Source organism: Plutella xylostella, chromosome 19 (assembly GCF_932276165.1).
Source record: "Plutella xylostella chromosome 19, ilPluXylo3.1, whole genome shotgun sequence".
NCBI classification, from domain to species: domain Eukaryota; kingdom Metazoa; phylum Arthropoda; class Insecta; order Lepidoptera; family Plutellidae; genus Plutella; species Plutella xylostella.
In genome coordinates, this window is record NC_063999.1 from 7,230,276 (window position 1) to 7,256,995 (window position 26,720).

Consider the following 26,720-nt stretch of genomic DNA (forward strand, 5'->3'; position numbering starts at 1 on the left):
TCAAAAGACTGTTTTATGTTCAGCATGAATATTTTAACATTAATAGCTAGTGCCAGATTAAATGCAATAAAATATACAGCGAGGTTATATTATGGTCCGATCCTGAGGAAAGGGTAATTTAATTATGATGGCGGCCCTACGAACTCTGATTTTAAATTCCATTATTGAGTCAACAGTTTTGAGATTTCTGAATTTACGCTGGCAATTAATGCTATTTCAGCTAGTCTTATTCCGATTGACTGGAGTGGAGGTAGGCATTAATAAATAAAAAGGGTAGGGTAAAACTAAATGAAAGATTATGATGGAGATCGAATGAGACGCAAGCCAACACTACCATTTCTGCGTGCGGTAGAAGTTGCCCTCTTAATCAACAACCATGTATTTTGCCTGTATTTTTAGACAAAGAGGTTGAAAGAGGACAACTTATATCGAACACGCAGTACCAAGCGTGCATAAGCGTGCTGAAACCAAAAATCATGGAATGAGAGAAGAGGACAGAAACAAAAAGAAACAGGCCTTAGCAGGAACAATCATCGCGAATGTACGAACATTACAAAACGATATGTCACACAAAATGATTGATTCATTTAGTGCCAAAAAAATATTTTTTCATAAGTTTTTTTACAAATTGTTCCTTCCAAGGCCAGATGAGCGATGCAGTGCATTTCGTGCGCTAGTAACAAACTCACCACCTTCCGTTTCGTGCCACACGATGCCCTCCAGCGTGACCGAGGTACCAGGCTCGCAGGGGCCCAAGCAGTCCGGCTCCGTGATGGTGCCAACCGACGTGCCCACGCATACTTCTGCTGTTTCCTGAGGGCAATGACAACGGTATTGTTAAAAGGTGTTCATAGGTGTTAACGTAAATAGACGAAGAAACGGTGTCCCAAATATAAATAGGAAGGTACATAATAATACTACGATACTATGTACTTAATTTATATGTTTTGAAAAACTGTATAAACGATGGTAAAGGAGTTAAGATAATTTTCTTTGGGGTTATAATTATGTATTTCGATGTCTGAAAGATGAAAGTGCTAAATATACCTACACGTTTCTAAAATCGAAAATAAAATTGAACTCATAAAGCCGTTGCCGTTGGTAAATAGATACACCAAGTCCACGTTGTTCTATGTTCAAACCTAACTAATGAATTAATGATAAATGGCTGAAAACAACCAGTCGGCGTACTCATAATTAATCTTGACTGTCATTTGAAGCGCTCCCGCTCATTTTACGGAACAATGAATAAATTTCACAGAAACGTCGTAATTACTTCTAAGCCTGAGCCAGGTAAGTTTCCGAATAATTTATTAGTTGGTAATATAGATAATACGGATTTAGACGAGGAAACAGCTCATTTAGATTCTGGAAGTGTAGACATTGGAGTAGAAACAAGATAACAAGACAAGGCTGAATTAAAGAACAAAGGGTTCAGCGAAGGAAAAATAAGGAAAGCTAAAAAAACTCGCACGGAAAATCGTTTGGACGGATTGCATAAATGTAAAGAGAACGTTTACAGCATAGAGCATAATCAAATGAAGCCATTTAGATTCAGCGCACAGTTGGAGCAGTCCAGTGATATCGCCCTCTCGTTCCCACACACAGCTAATGGTATCGCAAATTGTGGAAAGAGCCGAAGCTCTCCAATGAATCCGGAAAGATGGGCTCACCCGCGCCGTGTTTGTCGTTTCAATAATCAAGTTTCCAAACGTGTCCCTTTCGCAAGTACGTGGAACTGCCTAAGTGGAGAGATGAAGTCATAATTCAGAAAACATTGAGTCGATAACAGTATTATAATCGATTAGCCTACACCCACACACCGCGCGGCCTATAAATAAAATTAAACGCTTTATTGTTAGACGAATGACAAATTGTTCGCCATCTCACGCCCACCACCCGTCCTTTGAATAAAACAAGACAGTAAAGAGCTTATAGACCTTTCAGCAGTTGAGTTGCAAATATTGCTAGAATATTAATTTGAGCGGTGAATTGCACGCCATATTGCCATTACACCGTTGGTATATTTGGCGTGAAGTTTATGTTGAGCTATGCTGCGAGGGAGGCATTGTGCGAGCGAGGAGCAGAAGTTTTGGAGCGCTGCTGCGCGAGCCACGACTCTGTCTCGTTGTATTAAGCATGCCGATTGCACGAAAGCTATCGTTCGTTAGTTTTTCGTCAGTATAGAGTAACCCTCGTGGGCTGCAGGGGTCGCGGCAGTGGAAGTTAGAGCACGCGTGAGCCGGGGCTGTTGACTCGGCGAGGGGCGCCGCCGCCGCCAGCTGCCGCTATATCTCAAACAACCGACTCCATGCAGAAAAAACTTTATGCACAACATTTACATTTCAATAAAACTTGCACTCAAATAGAATACGAATACGATGCAAAGATATACCGCTGGAGCAAACGAAAACAATAGGGCGTAAATCAATTGCGGAGCGTCGACGAAACAAAAGAGCGGTTGCAGCCTTCCCTGTAATGAGCGCACCGACTTCGATTAGACGCCGAAGGGACCAGTTTTAACTTCTTTACCACCTCCCTAGTTGCTTTGTGGAAATCGCAACCTCGGTCGGGCACAAAGGACATCGTATCTCCGAATCTGGGCGCAAGTATATCCAGCAGATCCAGCTCAGCCTCAGTTGGCGAAGTCGTGGATAAATCCGGCGCGACCGACACATATTTGGCAAGGACCGGCCGGCGCAACTGCCGACAACGTAACCGAATTACAATCCACTAAAGCGGGAGAACATACGTCATTAAAATAATTTAGGGAAATGGCACGTTTTACAGCGCGCGTTTTATAGCGGGCCGGCGTGCCAGCGGCAGTAAATAGTTGGGCGTGCCACCCACCATCTTGTTTATACACAACCTCCGGGACGCTACATTAACTACATGCTATGCGGAATATAGCGACAAAGAGTGCTCGGCCCGACTAATGGTCTAGAACGCATCACTATTACGACCGTGCCAACTGCAACGAGACGAGAAATGGAATACCGAACACTAGGAAACCATAACCGTAACTAGTGATGACTGATTCGAGAGATTGCATGTTGATAACTGGGCATGAGGCGGCCTAGGAAATGGACCTGCAATTTCAAATGATAGAGAGACTGACGTATAAATGAATGGTAGACCGGACGAAATGAAAGACCACACAAGAGACTTTATCTCTAATTTTATGTTCTGTACTTATCTACGAAGGTATTAAATAGCACAGTAGGTACATTTCAAGTCGTTTTATTCAACTTTTCAATATGTTTGATATGAATTACGAGTATGATATTGTTCAAATATAACTACTCATAGATATAATGGAGTGGACGATTACTGGCTGATAATGATGATAGTTAGATCGAGATATTTCTAGACTAACTCCAATATTCAATAAGTTTTTTGTGTTCAGTATAATGACTAATGAAATGGTAATTATTTGTAAATATAGGCTGAACATGTACAAGTAGGAACAAAGTGGATGATTCTTTTTTATTTTAAATAAGTTATCGAACGATTAATATTAATGAAGTAAGTTTTAATATTTATTTCTTATTACTTAATAATAATTATATATAATATTATTATTTGTACAATAAAGAGTATAATTTTACAATTTACATACAATTATTTACATAATTTATATAATTTACAATTACAAACTAAACTACCTATATAATATTATACAAACTAAACCTATGTACATAACTAAAACTATATGTAAATATGAAGTAAGTACTAAACTTCTGTCACATGTACTTACCTACATAATTCCTCAATGAAAATAATCATATTCAAAAACAATAGCACAGTTTGAATATCAAATTTTATTATTCGTTGTGCGAGTGCTGAATCCGAGCGCGACAAAATATACGCTTTTATCGATTTTATAGCGAAAACTTCTACGCATTTGTTCGGTTGAACGAATGAGAAAATGTTTTTACCTATTTGCATTTTATTGAAGTAATTCAAAAAAATCAGGTTATTGACTAGTACCTCTACAAAATAAGTAGATAGGTACGTTATGCTTAATTCCAATGAAAAAAATATTTAAAATTAAAATAAAGTTCAATAAAATATTATGAATTCATATCAACACGACAACGAATGAATAAATTCTACATAAGTACCTACGTCAAATTTAGACTACGAAGTTTCACGAATTTCAACAGTGAACATAGTGACGACAAATTCAAAATATTATACAAAATTAATCCCCAATCTGACAACCAAACTACAACTCTTGATATAGGATTTTAATTTATATGTGCCGATATCTATTTATGACTCAACACATGATTTAGAGCCAACAGCTTTCGAGTTCAGGATGAAACTATTCAATACATACGTGAGGGTAATAAATATGTAGCATTCCTCACGAACTACGGGTAATCCGGGTACAAAAGAACCCTTGTCAATGTCGCCATCTTGTAATTAACTTCACCTAATCGGATCCAATATTTTAGCTGCTGTTCAACTGTTGTAATCTTTTATGGTTATGCCCAGATTAATGAGCTATCACTTCCGTGTAAGTGCATGGAATGGTTGGGTTAGTGTTTCGTTTAAGAAGTGCGTTTTATTGTAAGTATAAAAGTTAAGTAATCCAGCAGTTGTGAAAAATTTTCAAAGCTCATTTTAGCACTGTAAAAAGATTTTAAAACTTAAAGTCGTTTTTTGTACAATAATTAAATCAGTATACTATAATAAGTATTTTTTATGCCATAAAGCATGAATGTAATAATGCAAGTAAACCTACTTACTAATTATTAGATAGCAACAAAATTAACAAGCATTCATTAACGACTACAAAATGCTTATGTGTTGACCAACGCTATTAGTAAAATATAGGTACGTTTAAAAAAAGCAACGCACATTTAAAAACAAAATCAATTTACAAGATAATGAAATCAATCTACAAGAAAGTATTGTGGGGGTTATAAGCTTGTATTACAAAATCCCCCCCCGCTCGCCCTCAAGCGGTTAAGACGTGTTTACTTTTGCTCCGTCAATTAAATTAAGAAAAGCTATCTACAACAGTTTAATCGAATTTAAAACTATTAATACTAGTGCAGTGAAATAATCTGTATCCCAGAATCATCCTACGAGTGGACATCAGTGCGCGATTCGTGAGTTTTATACAATCTTATAATCTCGATTGTGATATTGATAACAAGTTTTGCTCACCTACCGCACGTACCCGACCCCGCTCAGCGCCTGTTCAATTGATAATCGCACTGTTGCAAAAACTCTATACTTTGCTAATATGTCGACCCAGAATGTTATGCAAAGAACACCTCCTAACAACTTGCTTCGAACCAACACCGTTGCGCTTAACGAGTCCCGTAGTTTGGAGGACGTTCGAAAGCCACAATACATGGATACTATGCCGTTACTATCTCCCGAATCCCAGAAACATCTTCCTCAAAGAATTAAGCGGCGCCGTGAAGTGGCCAGCGACGAACTAGCGGACGAGCTTTCTGAATTCAAAAAAGATATGAAAGACATGATAAAGGAGTTGATTTCCGCACAAAATACTAGAATGGACAACCTGGAAAAGCATATGTTGGATATGAAAAACCAATTCTCTACCGTCAAAGATACTAATAAGGATATTGAGGTAGCAATGAATTCAATGTCTAGCCAATTAACGTCTTTAGAAGCACAGATTTCAGGTCTGGAGTCACAACGTAACGAAATAGCTACTCAGGTCTGCACGATTGAAGACAAGCTGGAAGCCTTGGACAAGAATCTTGTTAAATCGTCAATCGAGATACGCAACGTTCCTAAGCGACCCACTGAAACTAAGGAAAGCCTGTTTTGTCTTATAAAAACACTCGCACAAACTCTAAACGTCGCCCTTCAACCTCACGATATCAGAGACGTGTCACGTCAGCCTTCGAAAAGAGAAACCCAAGTTTCAGCTGTAACAGTGGAGTTTTCAAATACCTTAATCAAAAGCCAGATCCTAAATAGTACGAAAGAGTTTAACAAGGCAAACGGTAGAGACAAGCTCAATTCGTCACACCTAGGACTAGGATCACCAAAAACACCTATCTACGTAGCTGAACAGCTAACTAAAACAACCAAGAGACTGTACTTTCTCGCCAGGGCTCTTGCGAAAGCTGAAAACTACGCATTTTGTTGGGTATCTAATGGACGCATTCTTTTACGTAGAGACAAGGACGGTCCTCACATTATTGTTAAGGACGAATACCATCTTAAACAGTTGTCAACAAAAAATACTGGAGCGTAGTTTATGCGATCCTAAAAATAATGGTCTTTATATTTTAGTTTTTATGCATGCATTTTTAACTTTAGTTATACTTTATTTCTACTCAGGTCTCATACAATGTCCTTACTTATGCAACTGCAAAACTACAAAAAACTATAATTACGATCAAGTACTGTATTGCGATATGAATAAAATTGCTTCATTCTACAGGAATTATTTAATTTTAGATAACATACCAGCTACATCCCTACAAAATTCCGAGCATTATGTGTTTCCTTTACGCTATTTTTCCCTAAATCTTTTTGTTACCGATGGCTACTGATAATATTACAAATGTACTAGATGATATTGATAATGTTTCTGTATCAGACACTTTTGTTTGTGCGCCTGAACAATCAGAGTCACACCTCACAAACCCTAATAATTATTTAAAAATATTAACTCAAAACATTCGCTCTATAAATTGTAATTTTTCAAGCTTCGAAACGCTCACCGATATAATCTCTTTTGACAGTGACGTAGTTGTTCTTACCGAATGCTGGCTTTTATGCGCATCTAACGCTTTACTTCCTACTATACAAGACTACTCTCTACCTATATCTACAAACAAAAACCTCAACCAAAACGACGGGGTTGTGGTATACGTCAAGAAGGACCTTTTAATCTCATGGGAGGAGCCTGATTTCAAAGGTACAGCCACAGGACTAATTTTAAAACATTCTCAAACTACAGCCATCATTTGCGTTTATCGATCCCCATCCATAGACTGTATAGATAATTTTCTTTCCTGCCTAGATACAATCCTAAAGTCAGTCTCTAACTTTAAAAATGTTATATTAACGGGGGATCTAAACATAGATATAAAACCTTCATCCCTCGACACCCGTGCGCATTACTATCTCAACCACTTAGCATATCATGGCTTCCTTCCATGTTACACAATCCCCACAAGAGATACTAGTTGCTTAGATCACGTACTACTCCGCTCAAAATCCACTGCTACTACACTTGTTTACGAGTCCACAGTCACTGACCATTTCTCAACACTTGTTTGCCTACCACTTAAACAGCGTCATCCAGGCGCCATTACTAGTATAACCAAAATAGACTATAAGTCATTAGATATTGATATAAATAAATTAAAGTTCAGTGAAATTTATAAAATTACTGAGCCAGATATTGCTATGAAATCACTGGAGTCACTGTTGTCAGAAGCTATCCACAATAATTGTACAACAATAAATTTATCAAAACGAAAAAAGATACTCAAACCCTGGATTACTCCGGGGCTTGTAAGGTGTATAAAAAATAGAGACTCTCTTCATAAAAAGTTAAGAAAATCTCCGGAAAACTTAATATTAAAGCAGACATATACACGATACAGAAACTTTTAATAAAATAATAAAGAAAGCAAAAAGACAATATGACGCTTTGGAAATAGATAAAGCTGGTAAAGATTCTAGACTTTTATGGAAGGCTATTCAGAAAATAACCAACACATGCAAGAGTAAACATTCCTCATCTCAACTAATTTCCACCACATCTTCTCCCAAAGAATCCTGTAATTTAGTTAATAATTTCTTTGTAAATATAGGAAAGGAGCTGGCTGATAAAATTTCTCATCCCAAAGGTGCTATTTTTGATAAACCTATCCCTGATTCCCCTACTAATTTAAGTTCATTTGCCTTAGTCAACACTGACCCTGACGAGGTCCTTTCAATCATAAACTCCTTAAAAAATAATGTAGCTACTGGATGGGATGGAATCTCTACTATAATCATCAAACGTTACTCCTTAATTCTTGCAACAATTTTGAGCCATATCTTTAATCTCTGCTTCGAAAAAGGCATATTTCCGTCTTCCTTTAAAAAAGCGATTATACATCCTATTTACAAGGGTGGGGATGGGGAATCTGTCAACAATTATCGCCCTATTGCAGTTCTCACATCAATGTCTAAGATTCTAGAACGTTTACTGAATAAAAGACTTACAGACTACCTTGAACAATATAAAATCATCTCTGACCGACAGTTCGGGTTCAGAAGTAAAAAATCTACAGCACATGCAACGAACAACCTGACAACCTTCATCGTAGACAAACTTAATCAGCATAAAAAAGTACTTACAATATTTCTAGACCTCGCTAAGGCATTCGATACAGTCCCCATCCCGACCCTTCTATCCAAACTTGATAGATATGGCATAAGAGGTCGCCAGTTGGATCTTTTTCATAGCTATCTTACTGGACGTACTCAAATTGTCAAAATTGGTAATCACCTTAGTGATGAACAACAAATAGCCTACGGCGTTCCCCAGGGCAGTATCCTGGGGCCAACACTGTTCTTGGTTTTTATCAATGACCTCTGTAACCTAGATGTAGCAAATGGTAATATCATATCATTCGCAGACGATACCGCTGTTACATTCTATTCAGACACATGGATCGATCTTCAGGATATAGCTCAGACAGGATTTAATTCCATCTATAAATTGCTTTCATCTCACACATTAACACTGAACACCTCCAAAACAAAATTCATAACCTACTCCCTACGCCCGTCCTCTCAGCCAGAGTCCCCCATCCTCCTCTATGCCCACTCCTGTGATGTCAATGAAACTTGCGCATGTCCATTAATAAATCCAACCCCCACTATAAAATATTTAGGTATTACTCTTGACCGTCATCTTAATTTTAATGTCCATATTGAACTTTTAACAAGTAGAGTGCGCAAGCTCATTTATATTTTTAAGACCTTACGTCACGTGGCTAATGGTTCTATCGTCAGGAAAGTGTACCAGGCCTTAGTAGAGTCAATTGTCTCGTACTGTATTACCTGTTGGGGTGGCTCAGCAAAAACCACACTAAAACCTCTCGAAGTGGCTCAACGAGCAATTTTGAAAGTCGCAACATTCAGGCCTTTTCTGTACCCTACAGCTCAGTTGTATAAAGACTGCGACGTCTTGACGGTTAGACAACTCTTTATCTTACAAACTATACTTCTCCAACATCGCAACACTCCCTTCGCTAAAATAACAAAGAGACGCAAAGACAAAGTATGTACGATACCACGTACCAACTTTGCCTTTACTAAACGTTTTTTCCTGTTCCTTGGTCCTTTTCTATATAATAAACTAAGTTCACGCTCTCCTTTAATTGATTTAACTCATTACGAATGTAAAACTATTATAACTAAATTCCTAAAAAATCTAACATACTTTGAAACTGAAGAAATTTTACAGACTATATCGTAATACCTACGTAAATAAAGAAAATATGTATATTTATCGTTATTGTCTCATTACCGTAGTTTTGCAAAAGTATATGTATGAGACACTCGCAAATGTGTTACTAGATTAAATAGACTAAAATCTACTTTATGACTTTATTATATTCAGATAATTACTAAGTTGCTGTATACGATTATTACCTAGTATTCCCTAAATTACCTACCTATGTATTTTTCTTATTATGTTCCCATCAAATTGGGTATATATTATTACTTTACTTTATATAGCTTTAATTACACATTTTATAATGAAATTCGAAACTGTATCTCTTTATAATGTGTCTACTTAATTACGTTCTTATATTTGAAATAACATAATTTAAGTATTCTTCGTCTGGGTGTGGCACTGATGTCCTTTATACAGGTTATTCACTAACCTAGTAAGGACAACAGTTCGACATATCAAATAATTACTCCTTCAGATTATGTTACTTCATGCATGACTTATAATAAGTTTCTAATTTTAAGTTGAATTTAACTCTGTTAGCATGAATAAAGTTTAAGTTTAAGTTTAAGTTTAAAAAGTTTATAAGTAATTCACGCTTCGAACGCGTTTCAACATCAGATAACCTTAATCGCCCCTCGATACCATCAACAGGCTATATTGAAAATAAATAAAACATTACTAACTCATTGTACCTACCTACGTGAACATCAGCAAGCGCTTTTGTTGAATATGACTGAGCTTTTGGTACTTAAAAAATACCAATGAAAGTGATTTTATTTTAGTATTTTAAGAACATAATTATATCTATAAATACAGGTCATGTGTACTTTAAATTTGATTCAGGAAACATTGTTATACCTATTCGTATAGCATCTACATAATTCCCCATAATACCGACATTTGGTAACGAGAATCAATCAATATTGTATGAAAAGCTACTTACTACATATAATAATATATTTAAAGGATAATTTGTTTGAGCCTTTTGAGCACCGGCCGCCCAATAATGCCAATAAGAACTATAAGGTAGTGCCAAAAGCTTATTGATTTTTCCGACAGCGTTTACGAAGCAAGCTATTACTTAAACACATAATAATAAACTCACTGCGTTATTGGATGCATATTTAAAATTCGACATAAAGCCATATTTGAAATTTAATAAACATAAATACGTACTTATTAATCCTATCACATTCATATTTCAGCAGAAATGATTGGTCAACCGTAAAACATTTGATGAAATATTCGGGGAAAATTGAGAACGTTGTATGAAAATATACGGCTCGTTATAATTTATTATCTGCTATAAATAATAATAATTTGTTCCGAGAGCATCATTATATCAGTCGTAATAATAACGTTGAAGCGTAAAACGTTACACCTCGACCGGAGTATTCTGAATGAGTCTAAAATAAGAAAATTGGTAGTATAAAAGCGAAGTGTACCGATATTTCAGCAGTAATAGATCGGTGTAAAGATTTGAGTTATTATCTCGTCTTTTTATTTAAAAACGCGAGGAGGGTCATTATTCGGGCTAGAGGAGGCGAGCACGACCGCAATTCAGCGAGTGAAGAGGCTGCCAGAGGGCGCAAAAAATAGATCTTTGTTGAAAGCCGCCTTTGTAAATGCCCCGTGAAAACGAGGGAAAATTGCGGCAGCCGCGCTGCAACTTTATGGCTGCATTAGCCAGATTTTGCTGACGCACATAAGTATGAGTACCTATACTTTGTAAAATACAGCATGAGCCCTATGACAGCTGTCAAATCAAAGAATTTTATTTGACGTACCTATGATTCGTAAATTAGTTTCACGCATATTCTTTCATAATTAGTTATCCAGACATGATAAAACCTTTCCAGCATATTATCGTTATGTACCGGAACTGAGTAAACCAAAACAAACAAACTCTTATTAATGCAGAACTTCCTTCAATCAAGACTGCGTTTATCGTCATTCGTTATTTCCTCATTTAATTACTGCGCCTGCACGTAGCGAGAATGCGAGAATAATCTGATTTATATCTCACTTGCAGAGTCTTTTTTATTTTGTCACTTCGCGCATTTAGTGCAGTACTTGGGGCGAGCTCACTTGCAAACATTTTCTTCGCATTACATTGTGTCTAGACGTGATTCGCCTCCAGATATTGGCGCTGAATTGGGTTTGTTAACCTTCATAATCTGTAAAGTTTATTTTATACCGTGTTACAAATGTCTCCTTGTGTTTCTAACTTAAAAGCTCAGTGTTAACCTTGCTAAAATGTCTTGTTCTAAAGTTTCTACACCCCTCTATCTAGATATTCATACTATGTATAACGTACGTAAGTATATTGATGAGTGCGACAGCCCCAGCCCCCGGACTATCCCTGTCTCGATGAAAACGTGTTATTTATTCCCGGCCGGGCTCTCTTTACGAGCACAATATCGGATCTCGATTTTTATCCCGCCTCGGGGAGAGATAAAAGAAGCTTAGCGCCATTGCGCCAGCTCCGTTCTAACCGCAAATAAAACTATCAAATTAAAGCGTCTTACAGCGAGTCTGAAGCGAAATGTTGAGACCGCAAACGAATTTGCCTTCGCCGTCATAAAGCCGAGGTAAATATTCATGATCCGTCGCCATATAAATATAAATATCTCTGCGACAGCGCTAATGAAACAAGATGCTCGCCTGCTTGCTACTCCAGCCGCGTCGCCCTGCCTCTTTGTGCTCCAAATATTATTTCTAATTATTTTTAATTGTATAAAAGCAAGCAGAAACATCAGCTCTTTAACTCAATTATCCTCTTAAAAATATTCTAATTTAATTAACATCTCTTCAGGAATTGATGTTTTGTTTGCATCAAATATTTACGCTAAACATTGCCGAAATTGTAGTGTAGGCAGACACATCGCTGTCGAAAGGTGGTGGTTCGTAGCGCTGTCATAAATTAGGCATTTCATGTGTGAAACAAAAGGGTTCGGGTTCTTTTCACGGCGTCAATTCTGAAGAGGGTTAGTGGTCGGAGGCAACCCGCTTTGTTCCATGCGCTGCCGGTGTATACGACATGTATGTATATGATATGACACGTATATGACACAACGTAGCATTCGCACGAGCATGTTTATACGATGCACACGACTGCCGGCTGCCCGCTCTCATGAATAATGCAGCTCAGTACGAATGGTTTAAAAAGTTAACGAGGTTCCCCGGGTTTGCTGCTTCCCTGGTACTTACAGAACAAATTGCCGGGACTCTGTCGGACCGAGGAAGCGATTTTTTAACTCGTACAAAGGAAGTAAGTTCCTTTTAATCTTTGAGATAAACTTAGCTAGATATAGTCCCGTAATAGTATGAAGTGAATTCTAGGAATTTGATTCTCACGATCGTTATAATTTGAATACAAAAGCCGATTCTTAGGATTGTAAGAGCTTCTATCCAATCCTAAAAACGTTTTATTTCTCAACAATAATTCTTTAGAGTCAATAACATCAAGCTTAAGGGTCTGCAATAGGGAATCGAGGGTTGGCATTGTCATAGAATTATGTAGTTAATGATGCTCTACAGCCTTGAAAAAAATCACACAGGTAGTTGAAGAGTCTAGCTAGGTGCTGAATCATTCGAATTTAAGTAAATGATTATGGATAACTGTAAATTAATTTCAGAATATCAAGAAAAACCAGTCAATCACACTCCCGTATTGTAACAACTGTGTCGTAATTATAAAGAATTTTCATATGATTTTTATCATATTATAAAGTTAAAGGCTTGGACTAGGCGCTAAATACCTTGTTTTTTAATAAACACACACTTATTTTGTGTAAATTAATCCCAAACTTGAGCAATTTTTTTCCCTCAAATCTTCATACAAATATCTATGGCGGCTTTCTGTGTTATAAAATCATAAACACAAGTGACGTTTGACTCAGTTGGCCGCTGGCCTCCAAAGAAGGGTCACGTCGGTTTAGGCAGCACTGACAGCTCGCGATCTTATCGTGTACAGATACAAAATCACTGCACATTGGTTGTCATTGCACTTTTTCAACTTTTATGACACCAACATAATTTGATTTGAAATTGAGGAAGCATAATTCTTCCAGTATATTCAATACATTAAATTAAATTAGATAGTGTGCAATATTCTCGTGATATTACAGTCTCGTAAAGGTCTGATGAGGAGCAGGAATATAGCGAATGGATCTAAGTGATGACAATACGCACGAACATTAGGTTAGGGATCAAAAATACAGTCTCTTGGTGCTGGTTGAGGTAAGTTGTTATGTGTTCATAAGTAATAATTATTTATTAACAAAATGCTGTTGATTCTCCACGAAAATGTAAAAATAAAAATAAATTCGTAACGTAAAATTGTCAATGACGGAATTTCTTCTATAGACAGTAGCCACAAAAAAAACAAACGATAGATGGCGTGATTTGAAGATAAAGATACATTTTTTCGACACATAGACAGCAACAACAAAAAAAATACAGATTTAAAGAAAAGAAACACATACTTATACAAAACAACAAAGAAAAAAAAAGGATACACATCAAAATAACTGGAAAAAATATAAGCCCCAATTTACTTGTGTGGGACAGGGAGTACCATAATATTTTTTTTGGGGTACTCCCCATCTATGCGAAATATAAGCTTGATATCTTTACCCGTTTCTGAGAAAAAGGGCGGTGACAGACAGTCAGTCAGACAGACGGACAACAAAGAGATCCTATAACGGTTGCTTTTTTTCTTTTGACGTTCGAAACCCTAAAATTAAGTAAAAATATTATGCTGCCAAAAAATGTACTTACAGGTATTGAAAAAGCGGTATATAAACAAATTATACCAGCAGAGGGTTCACCATTTAGCTGAATGTTACTTAGAAAACGGCCTTGAGTGGCGGTCAAGTTGGTCCCCGCCTGCGATACTTTCCATTAACATTGGGACTCGTTTTCATGTTTTTAGCGTACAGTCAGGTTTTTAGTTTTTTATAATTGTATTTTTTTATTTGTAACTTTTTAGTTGTTTTTATTTTATGAAATTTTACGTCGGTAGGTAGTTCATGATCATTTTTTATTTCAATAATTTTGGTGTTGTTATTTATATACCTTCAATATGCATATTTTTGTAATGTGAAAATCAAGTCCTTTCATTTGATACCTTACACGGCAAAGTTGAATTATTATTTTTTCGATCATCACGTTATGTCCTCAAGAGGGCGCTATGTACATTTTAATGGAACGTCACATAGCCTATAGCCATCGCGCCATCAATACGCTTCTAACAATACCTCATACATCAAAATCTATCAAGCCGTTTAGGCTACAGGAGGGAACAAAGAAACAGACAAACATACATATATACATACATACAATCAAAAAACATTACCCTCCTCCTTCGGCAGTCGGGTAAAAAGGAGTAAGACAGGGGGTCATTCTGAACTTTTGCTCTACGAGTTTTGGAAATTAACAAAAAAAAACCTTTTTCATAGAAACTTTGTTGGACATGTGACTTTTTACCATGGAAAACGAATATTTTTTTTCGCGAATTTGCAAATCTCGTAGAACAAAAGTTGTTCAGAATGACCCCTTGAGTCATCCCCTTTTGGCTTAGTATAGCCCTTTTGCGACACTATGTATTTACTTTGCTTTGTCGTCGGGGTTCAGTTGGCTGGAGGATGCCCGAAACTTATTATCTACACTTTAATACTTTTAGTTACCTTTCTACAAGTAAATACCACATTTGTTTGAGAAAGCTAATCGGGTTCCGAGTATAGAGTAAAGTGGCACCCCTATTAATTTCTACTCTTTCCTGGTGCCTACCAGTGTAAGTAAGAATTATACTTACTTACCCTAAAATCGCCCAAAATGTACTTGAACATAATTGTCAATAAAGTTGGCGAGTAAAAGTTTATCGACCCACTGTGCAAACTTACATGTGTGCGTGTCACTGCGTGTGCTGTGTGAAGAGCATTGAAAACCCAAAATTGGCGCGGCACGTCACCCTGTACGGGCCCTTAAACAAAAAATAATAACAACCTAAAGTATTTTAAAAACTCTGAGCTCCAATTACACGAATACGTCCAGAATCCAGATTGCCGTGACGCCTACAGAAATAATTTCACAGAAAAAGATATGAGGCGAAACCGTGTGCTTGAATTGAACGCCACACGTATCAAGTTCCCGAGGGGAAAGATCAATTAAGCGTAGTGGAGTGAGCGGGGACACAGAAAACAACAAAAGTCTCATTGCCCTGCAAACGGGCAGGGGCCGATAATATGACCGATAACAGGATTAGGATACCCTTCTGCGGTCGCCAACTGAGCTCCGCAGCTCGCCGACTATTACCGCGCGTTTATGCTATCCTGGTATTTGAAAGGTGTGGAATGTAGAGTGAGCACTTTGTCCCCTTTATCTAGAAACTGTAATCACGTCTTGGCTTAATTTTGTCATGACAACCACTTAATTATTATCTTCTACTCGTTATTTTTAATCACGTTGTATTTTTACAATATCTAACTTATATTTTTGGGTATTTTATGCACCAGAATTTGTAACTGTCCCTGGAAAAATGTAAATGAGACAAATGCAGCATCGTGGCAAATAAGACTATAGCTACCGCCTCGTTAGATCTCAGCCTAGAATCATAATGGAGCAAAACACAAAGTTGAACAATGAACACCCCGTTCCGTGCTTTAAAATATCCATTTCCAACGAAACTCGCAACAATTATGATAATAACAACAGTAAACCCCTAGAAAGTCGAGGAAAGTTTACGGCCCAATATAACATTTTAATGGACTAACCTGGCTGCGACTTCCTCAATAAAATAATTAAATGTGCTTTTAGTAGACTAAGGTTATGTCGATATTAACAGTTTGGACTTGTTAAAATGTGATCGAATATGGAATGTCGTTAGATGAAATAAAATCTACATTAAAAGATAAATGCTTGCATTGCTTTGCGCAAATTAATGTTTGAGACCCCAAAAATAAGAAAGAGGCTTAATGACGCTAATTCTTTCTACGGCATAATAAAATTGTATCGTCAAAAAGAGCATTTACAAGAAATCATTAGCGTCCCAAGGAGCAATTTCGAAATTGCGAATAAAAAATGTAACACCAAAGAGACTGAACGCATAAACAATTAGAATTAAACTCAATCTAGGAATAATTAAGAGTCCATTCTGCTTGGGACTCTTAAAATTCCATTCACGGAGGCCGTGGCGGTACAGGGGTGAAATAATTAAGGCCGAGGGGGTACGGGGGGGAGGGGGGACGCTCTAAGAGAGATCAAAGCAGATATTACCGAGCCGGGGAAATTCAGACAACTACTGGCGACAGAAAACCCTTGTTATTTGTTATTGACACAAGTTTACACGAATAAGTTTCAGCTTCATGATACTAAAGTAAAGTTGGTTTTTAATTAAAAATCTTGCAAGGTACGACGACGCTTTTATAATTAAATTCTCAAAAGACTCATGTAGTTACTTAAAATTTTGATATTATCTTAACGTGGACATGAAAATAAGGTAATAAATATAATAATCTCATATTCAGACCTCAAATGACCTCTTTAACATGTAAATCATATTCAATAGTTTATTTATTCTCTGTAATCACCAGTTGAGTAATAACGTAATGAATAAGGTCTTTATTGACAACGAACATTTTTATCTTCATTATGAAATACATAATGTTTAAACTTACTTTACTCTCTTTAATAATTTTATTATATAACATGAATATTATTTTTGAACTAGCTAAGTATGCTTTTATCAGCGACTTATTATTATGTGTATACATCTTCTATACATATCAGTTACCATTACCACACCATTTTGTTACTGTCAATTGATATTTATAACTGTGCCGAGGCATGTATGTAATAGTAATAATAAGTGGTAATAGGTAAAAGGCTAATCAGCTATTGAACACATGAACATTGAATGTGATAGTTCCACACCGTGAAGTCATCATGGCTACTCATAACGAAGTTCCTGGCAGTCTCACTCGAATGCTTAAAAATTAACATTCAAATTGTTGGAGTGCTGTTAGTGGAATTAGTGCGAGTTTCTGTCGTAAATTGTCTGGAGAGGGTGCCGAGTCCTCGCCGCTCCTCGCTTTTATTGGCTTGCCGTCCAACATTCGTAATAAATGAAGCAGAAAACCCCGGCTGCTCCGAAAAAAACGAACCTACTTTGACTGGCTTAACGCTCAAAATTCTGTAAAGAAGAACGCCGGTTTTATGGCTTAGCCCGTCCCGTTTCCTCTTGTGATATTGGAGCGAGACAGAGCGTGTGCATTATGGGTTATGAAATGAGTTCCGCCGCTTCATGTTACTCTGGTGAAGAAAATTAAATTAAGGCCATACCGCGCAAAGAAAGCGCATGACATGTTCGCCATTATTATTCGCTCGTTGATGCTGATCTGGTTTTTAACTAACCAATATTACAATTTGTAAATAAATTACATAATTAAGCCAGATACCTAATTCATGTCAAAAATACGGTGATGAAAATAGATTCGCTAAATCTATACGACTCTCAGATGAAAACCTTGGTCAAAAGACAATATAGATTATGAAGCAATGAAGATACATTGCGATGGAAAAGTTAGTAGGGAACTATGAATTCCTATTGAAGGAGATCATTCAGAAAAATAATATATATTTATAGATGGTTTAAAACTTTAAATACTCCACAATATCGAAACTAGGAGTTTTATTTCCGTAACCTCGTCCTACACAAGTATTTTTATCAAAGGCGATTCTTGGAACAAAGGTAACAAGCAAATTGGATCAACCAATTTATGAGAATAAATAACAATTCTTAGAACATCAATCTATTATATTACGGTTTGGCTTGTTTAGGTGTTTTAGATTATTTATTTGTTTTATTTTTTATAAATATATACGTGCAATGGGATTAATTTAGTTAAAACAGTCATTAATAGTAAGTTAGTAGTGTTACGTGGGTTAAAGTAACAAAACTTAATTATGCGGCCAGAACGATTTGTAACGCCTATATTAGCCTGATTTACAAGCACGACTTCGACAACTAACATTCTAATACCAATGGTACTCAATACTATGGAGTCAATAGTTCCTATAAATTGTTTAATAGTAGCTAGTTTATTACTAGCACTTAGTGGGCCATGCTTCATTGACTTATTAAGCGTTCAAACTATATTATATTCACTTTATTACATTCTAGTTGTTAGTCTTATTAGGTCTTTTGATCAGATTATAATGTTGTCAATTTATACCCGTCTGAATAACTATCTGATTAGATTTTGCTTTATAACTTCAACGCATTCAAATCCACGTAATGACATTCCCAACATAATCAATCAAAAGTACTCGAGTATAACTTGCGCAACAGCTTATCTTAATCCGTGGTTTATTGCCGATTAGATGAGTCTGCGCAGACTTAATTAATGTCAATTTAACGCTTTGTTTTATGAGTTAACTGAGGATTGTATAAATTGAACACGTTTTATAATCCTCGCTTTACTTGATGGTTGTTCAGTAAGATTTAACCAATTTGATTTATATTTTTTTGTCTTCAGTGAAGCAAAACTAAATTGAACTAATTTCCAGTCAAGCGAGCAATTTAAACTTGCTAATTCAGCCGCAACCCTTTAACACCAGTCTGCAAACAATGTTCGAGTCTGCTAACAGATTTTATCGTCGAAAGTGGAACACGCCCCGCCCATGGCGACCTAATGTTTATTTTATCAATTACTATTATGTCACGTATGCAGCCGGCTGCGCGTACTATCAGTTTAATTCATCGACCACCATTTATTTAAAGCATGCAACACCCGAGGTCCTTATCGATCACACTAGTGCGAGAAGGACAGGAGATGCTTAATGCGGGATTGAAAGGGAGCGCAGAGTGGTTCTCAACATGTCGCCGTTTATTCCTGTTAAGGTTAATAGCGCTATTTGTAAACAGAATGCGATGGCGTCGTCGGACACTGCGGCAAGCGCGGGCTTTACACGAGGTTCGCTCGCCGCATCGCTAATCCTCTGTAAACTGGATGTAGATAGGTTCGTCTGCCCGCTTGAATTCATTACTTTACGTATAACTGATTTTAAAAAATAGTTACACAACTCTCATAAAACTTAGATAGGAGAAATATTAAAACTTCCAACCAGATAAGTATTGAAAGGTATAATAATTTTAATACTGACATGACATTGAATACATTCTTTGACATGCGATGAATAGGATTATAAAAATAATTCTTAGAAGTTATTCATCACCTTTTTTATACCCCGGCGAGGCAGTTATGCTAATGATTCGAACACACATATATGGTAATGACACCGCAATTATTTGAGAAGTGTTAATATTATAAATATTAAAATCATCACTTTTAAACATTCAATTCGGATTCGGAGTGGCCCAAACTACTTAGCATATCGATAATGGTAGACTTGTTTAAGGATTATTATACAATCACGCTTTAACAAAATTATGATGTCAAGAAAAACTATTATAAGAAATTATGTATAGGTACTTATGTTTTGTATTGTCTTATGGACTAACAAATAGAATGAAAATATGTAAGTACTTAAAATCTGCAAGTTTCCTATGGGTTCTTTTTATTCTACCATTTTATTGATATATTTAGATGATATCATAATTAAAGTATGATTGTAAAATTATGTAAACGCAAGTTACAACATAAATATGAAATGGGGCATTGAAAAAGATTTAAAGGTCTTGTAAGTATCTAAGTCGTTTGTAATAAACCAGGTATTTGCATGAAAGCGACCCCATATTTGCATATGCAAATTACTTTCTGTCTTTATTTGGCTGCCGACGATGTTAACTCGTCGTCCTTATGTAAATTTTAAGTCCCTTGTCTTTCCGTTACACGTTGACAAATCTGTGAACCTCCACTGACGAATGAAACGGAGCGTGACGGACACTCGTAAAAACAGACTGATGATTTTATCAACGTTGAAAAACAAGGTTGCAGGAAATAGGAATGAGAAATTTTAATAATGCTATTACAATGCAACGGGAGTGTACTTGAAGACACCGCTTGAACGGTCGAACGATTCAGAAACAAAAGCTAAATGAACAATAAAGCCAGTGGTGCTCATTTTTGTAGTCTCCAACAAAAACAATAAAACAAAGAGATAACACAGGCACGCAAGCAGAGCTCTCGAAAAATAGCAGCGGCACACACGCGACGACTCTCCGACATAAAGCTGCCTCACACGGGGAAAAAACAGGCAACCGCACACGGACGTAGAACAAAGTGTAGCATAAACCTCTACTTGTGGAGGCATTCGTGCGTGAACCCGAACGACTCGTTCGCCGTTTGTGTGTACGTACTTATTATCCACATGTGTAGGTAGGCGTGCGTGTGTGGTATCCATTACGCGAGGCAGTCGGAAAAAGCGTACGGAGCAACGGTGTGTGTAATTGATTAACAGTTTGAGAACCAGTTCGACGATGACTGACGGCAGCTGCCACTTCGACAATCCACCGAGTATCGGGGATTGTACAAGATTATTATTTTAAAATCTTAATAACTACGTCCATGTCATTCTCTTTTTCACCCGTTAAGTGGTATTCCATTATGTACGTGTAGCGTGAACTAGTGGCAATTACAATGAAATGTGGTTTGCGGTTGTTTACAGAATTTCAACATAAGTAATATGTTTTATGAAATGGTTTGTGTGTAAATTATTTATTCACCAAATAAGCTCGTAGATCTGTATGTGCAACTGTGCATCAATTAAAGAATCAATTTTAGCATTCTGCAAAAACAAATTTTAAAGGTTTTAAAAAATAAATAATAGTAAATAATAACTAATATGCTTTCGATTGGTTTGGCGAAGTTAATGATAGCTTCGGCGATTTACATTAAGAATAAAGCCATTCTTTAGTTTTTTTTTTATAAAATATAATAGAACTTATAAAAATTCGTTTAAGTAGATATCTATATCTACCTACTGTTTAAAATTGGACAAGAAGAAATAATTATTTATGAAGAGCAAAATGGGCGGCGAATAGCTGCGGCCGTGGTTCGATTGTGCTCCAAAACATCAATTATTCATATCACATCACACGGCACCATTGAGAAAGAACTCTGATCCTCATACTAATACAATTCTATTCTACACTGGAACATTAACATTGTGAGTACGGCATACACAGAGCATTCGTATGGTTTGCACGATAACCACAGTTCCATACTCCACTTACGAGTTAATTAACAAATAATTGGTTTTGCTACAGTGCCTAGTTTCGTGTAATGTATCTAAATGTAACTGAGCACATCAGACAGGTGTTACGTCACTAGTGCCGTTAATCAAACAAATGTTACGTCGCTGCATGTTTAATTATGAAGAATCAACATATACCCGAAGAATCATAATATAATATCCGTAACTATTATGGATAATATTTTATTGTCCGCATATTACACAGTTACCTAACATCTTCGACAAAGACAATCGTTGTTCATAAACTTTTAGGTCATGAAAGAGGTGATTGGGACTTACTCACCATAAAGGCATTATTCACATATAAATATGTAGGTATACAATAATTTAATGTACAACTATAAAATTATACTTTATTTTAAATAATAAAAATAAGTCGGTGATCCAAAGAAACCCTGAAATGGCGAAGTACGCGCCTGGATTAATTCGTGTAATTTAAACTTCGCTACCAGGAGAATACGAAGCTGAGCAGGTATTCAACTCGTCAACGAACAGGGTGGATGAGGGAGACAGCACGCCCGCCACCCCCGAGGGTTTGAGGGAGAGGTGGATATTTCATCGACTCCAGCTACAAGATGGCAGCCGTTTGCGGTTGATAGTTTATGGTTATTGCGAGCGAACGCGACGTGTCCTGAGCGGCTTTATCACATTGTTAGCGTTGTTATCCGCGTCCACCGGATTAACTCGAGATCACGCCGACACCCGCCGACTCCACTCGGACAATGGCCCTCGTAATGGCTTCTTCACTTATACGATATCATCCGACTATTATTTAAAAGCTCATGATGTAGTACGACAAAAGGAAACAAAGAACGAAGAAACTTTATGCGTGGTCGGAAAAATACTTGGAAAATCAGTAAAAGTTTTACGAGCTTTTAATTAAAAATAACAACGGAGCGAGGCAAGCGTCTCCCGGAGCGACTTCAAAGGGCGGGTGTCGCTTCAATAAATCTTTCAGAGCAGGATAAAAGCGAAAAATCTCGGAATATTAATCTTGCAGGGCACGTTACTGTATGATCAATTGCACGCTCACTATCCTAGCGTTCATCAACGAGATATGTAATTTGTTTCAGACATATTGTTGATGTCATTTCGTGCTCATACATTTACGGCTTCATGCTACATAACTTTATAATACGTGGGAGTTGAAATCCAACGAAAGATGAAAACGGCTCGTAAGATTTAAAATTATTTTTATTTGTAAACATAAACCAGGCTAACATGCACCTAGCAGAGTCACGTGCTACGTAGCCGCTTGTACTGAAGCTATAAATTGAGAAAGGCGAGCTAACTCTGATTTACAGAGCCTAGTGTCAGCTCGAGCATACCTAATATAACACACCGCGCCCGCTCGCTGCTCTCCGGATATTTATAATACCAGAATCTGTTTTCAATATAGTTGACTACATGCATAAGGAAAAACATGTTAAATAAAAATGGGGGTGTTTATGCAACAGTAAAAGTTCTGGCGGCAATTAATTAGTAAGTAGGAGTGAAATATCCTAAAGGCAGATTTCCCAAAGATTTAAAACAAAGCCCCTCGAGATATACAAAATACAATACTTAGTCGACAAAATTTCATCAGATAGGAAGGACTGCCAAATTTCCGTAACAATCATTCAAATTGAAACTGGAAGAACTTCTCAAAGTATCTTTTAATATAAATTCAATTAAAACTGTAACAAGTAACAAGAATGTCAAGACACGCTTCAGAAAATGGTTGCCTCTTTTGAATTAATCTTTAATGGAAACCAGTTATAAATATAATGGGGAGTTTTTAAAATAGATACGCGATCGATGTTAGTAATAAGAACAAGTATACTTGTAGAAATAAAGCGGGTAATTAGTTAGGTGACGGTGTTATTAGCGGAGGGTCGGGGGTAATTAGTGGCGCATTCACCGGATACGACGCCATCTGGCGGGCAACTGCTGAAACCCACACCACCGCACTCGCTTCCTCACTATTAACGCCAACTACTCCGTTTTGCTTCTATTAAGCAATTCATCTAGGCACCGGTATAATAACAACTTCGTAAAAGATTGCTTCGCATCACGCTCCTTGGGGAAACTCAGACGGAAGACCCTTTTGATTAGTCCAAAGGGGGAATCTGTCGTAGTGTGAGGGTACTACACAATGCTTGTAATGTATTTTCTGTTCTTCGTGAACAGGATCTATAAAACATGGCCTCAATTCAAGAAGTAACATCTGCTGATTGTTGTGTAAATTGCCGTCAACGCTGTTTGAGAGTGTCATTAAAATTTTAACACCACCATCACGGTATAAACAGTTCGTTTTATTGTGACGACATTGTAGTTTTTACTATGATAGCGAATTTTATATGCAACACGCATATTCGCTTTATGGAGACTAGCGTCGCGATATCATACTAGAACTTTACGAGCTTCAAACATTGCAAGTAATCTCCACACTTTACATACATAGTATACAAATACAAGATAATTTTAAACGTTAACGGAGAATTGCAGTTGACTCTATTAAAGGACTGCTTTGTACATAATAAATACTGAATGTCAATTTAATGCAGCAAGAACGTCCGACGATAATGACAGGCCTTCAATCGATACAACACTCGTAGGGTTTTATTAAACACGACACGACTCGCAACGCTTGATTCCGCTTATTTCTTTCTTCATTCAATACGAAAGCAACTCGCTGTTACTGTCAGAATTATAGGAGTTTATTTTTACCACAACGGCACGACCAACGCAAAGGCAATATAAAGTATAAATTGAAGAAATAATTAGTTGTGAGACGCTAGCGGCTCCGTCGCGCCTTCTAGATTATTTCTAGCGATTAACGAAACTAATGGATGGATGTTATCAGCCGGATTAAACTAATTGCGTTTTGTAAATATGTTTTCATTTAAGATGTTTTATCTTTTATCGCATTGACGTTTCTCTTTTGTGACTGTGGATGATTGCCGATTGCCTGACAGTGTATATTTTATGCTTCTTTTATTATCTCCGCGTCTTGGTTTTTATGTGTCTCGCCCAGGCATATGTTTATCTTGCTATTATTGAGCGGGTTTATCGCTCCGTCAAGATTGATCACTTATTTTGCCTTCATTTTTTACATTATTTATTTTCTATCGGCGTTCTTAGAGCTTATTTGTGTAGCAGCTGAGACTTTACTAAAGGTATTGACTTTGTTCGTGAGTATCCCAGATTAAAGGCCATGGGCGATCTTTAAAATATATTTTGGTTGATCGCATCGTGCGTAGTGTCGAGCAACTACCAGGGACGCAGCAATCACCGAGTGTTGACTAAGATGGCGGCGGGCGCGTGCATGATTGTAATTTTCCCAATAAGCCATTCCACGGGAAATTATTAGTTTAAAGTTTTTAGCGGAACTACATTCAAATACTTTATATACTAAGATACTACTGTTTACTGCTGTTATATCCATGCTGTTAGTAAGCAACAGTGATGGAAAATCTGCCATATCAATTATTTACAATTTAGTTTTAGTCAATTAGTGTTCACAATGTAAAATGTTTAAAGGCAAGAGTGAAAGATCGAAGTGACAGAGAGATATCATTATCGTTGAAAAGCGAGTAAAGGAACATTGTTAAAGACCAGACATAAATAGCAATTCGTCACAACATTAACATTCTGCTCGTTAAAGCTAAAATTAACCTTAATGACTCTTCAATAGACTTTAATGCACGTCGTTTAGAAGGGAACATGACAAAAGAATAAAAAATTCACACGCATCCACTTTAAACAAAGAGTAGTTTTCAAGACAAGTTGTGTATTATGTTATGATGACATCCGTTAGAATCGTTTTGGCACTGAACCGTGAAAACTTGTAATATGGGTTTGTGAGCGCCGAGCACTGAACACCGTTTAATGCTAATTTTACAGCTCATTTTACGACAGTAATGATAAGGAACGTCTCTAAGTACGCTTTGCACGAGATATTAATTTAATAAAGAGTGGTATTATTATGTAATACAGTAGAATTAAGTCGCACAATTGATGGTAGCGACGGAGACTAAGTTAACAAGCATTATAACAACGCAGTAACTATGTTGATTGTTGTATCAGAATACATTCCAGCCAGCAACACGAGCGAGCGGCTCAAAATGCAATAAAGTTCACACATGTCAGGAGCCAGTCCGCAAACAGAGCAAAACTCTCACCTGGCGGCTGCCTTACCTGCAAAACAAATGAAAAAACATTGTTAGTTGGAATATTGTTTAAATTTCAACTGAAACCCATGAGGTTGGTTATATCTATCTGTAGTTTTCCAAAACTCGACCATTTTATTGCGAAGTTTTATGTACAAAAAGGAAATAATATTGGTGTTTATGTTTTACGACATTTACGCGTCGGTGCCGTTGTAAACTGGTACATAAGGACTCGTAAATATTTTAGCAGAAACGTAGAAGTTATCACTGTCGTTGAAATATTAAAGTTGTAGGAAACAAAGAGCTCAATCTACCAGGCAAACATAAAGGCGCGATAAATCGACAGTTCCGTGAAAAGCCATTTGCGTCGGCTGAGAGGAGGATATTGCGAGCGAGCGACCGACATCGCCGACAAATTCACCGGTAAATGAAGCGTTGTTTAAAGCTTTTCCCCGCTCCAATTTAAGTTTACTGAAAACTAATTCTGTGGTATAACATATTATAAAGGCACTGGGAGCCAGGTACAGTCTACGAATAAGAAAAGGTCTTTCAATCTGTCTTGAAAAGGGGAAAGCAAACGAGTAATAACCTGTCAAGAACATCATCCCATGAAATATGAACATGGATTGGATATAGTAATCGGGCAGAGATACTGCTTCTATATAACTTTGTAACGAATAAAGTTTTATCATATTACAGGCTCTGCCAAGCTTGGGGTCGCATGGCCGTATGTGAGTTGTCCTCACATTTTTTTTTAACTTAACCTCTTCTAAATACATTCCCATAACGGGATTTTATTATATGTGTTTGTTTTATTTGGACGAAGTAGGTATAATGCGGTGGATTATCTAATGCTTTGTTTAATAGGAAATAAATATCGCTTGTTATTT

General features: G+C 36.9%; 1 protein-coding gene across 4 annotated transcripts in view; it reads right to left on the bottom strand.

Moving 5' to 3' along the window:
• LOC105390713 (zinc finger protein 608) overlaps positions 1-26,720 on the bottom strand; it is a 78,866-nt gene that overhangs the window by 16,754 nt on the left and 35,392 nt on the right. For 3 of the 4 annotated variants that reach the window (XM_048627968.1, XM_048627969.1, XM_048627972.1), the window contains exon 4: positions 690-813. In XM_048627968.1, the coding sequence (XP_048483925.1) occupies positions 690-813 (124 nt within the window). The remainder of the gene's footprint in view (positions 1-689; positions 814-26,720) is intronic. The other variant, XM_048627971.1, reaches the window with a different exon arrangement.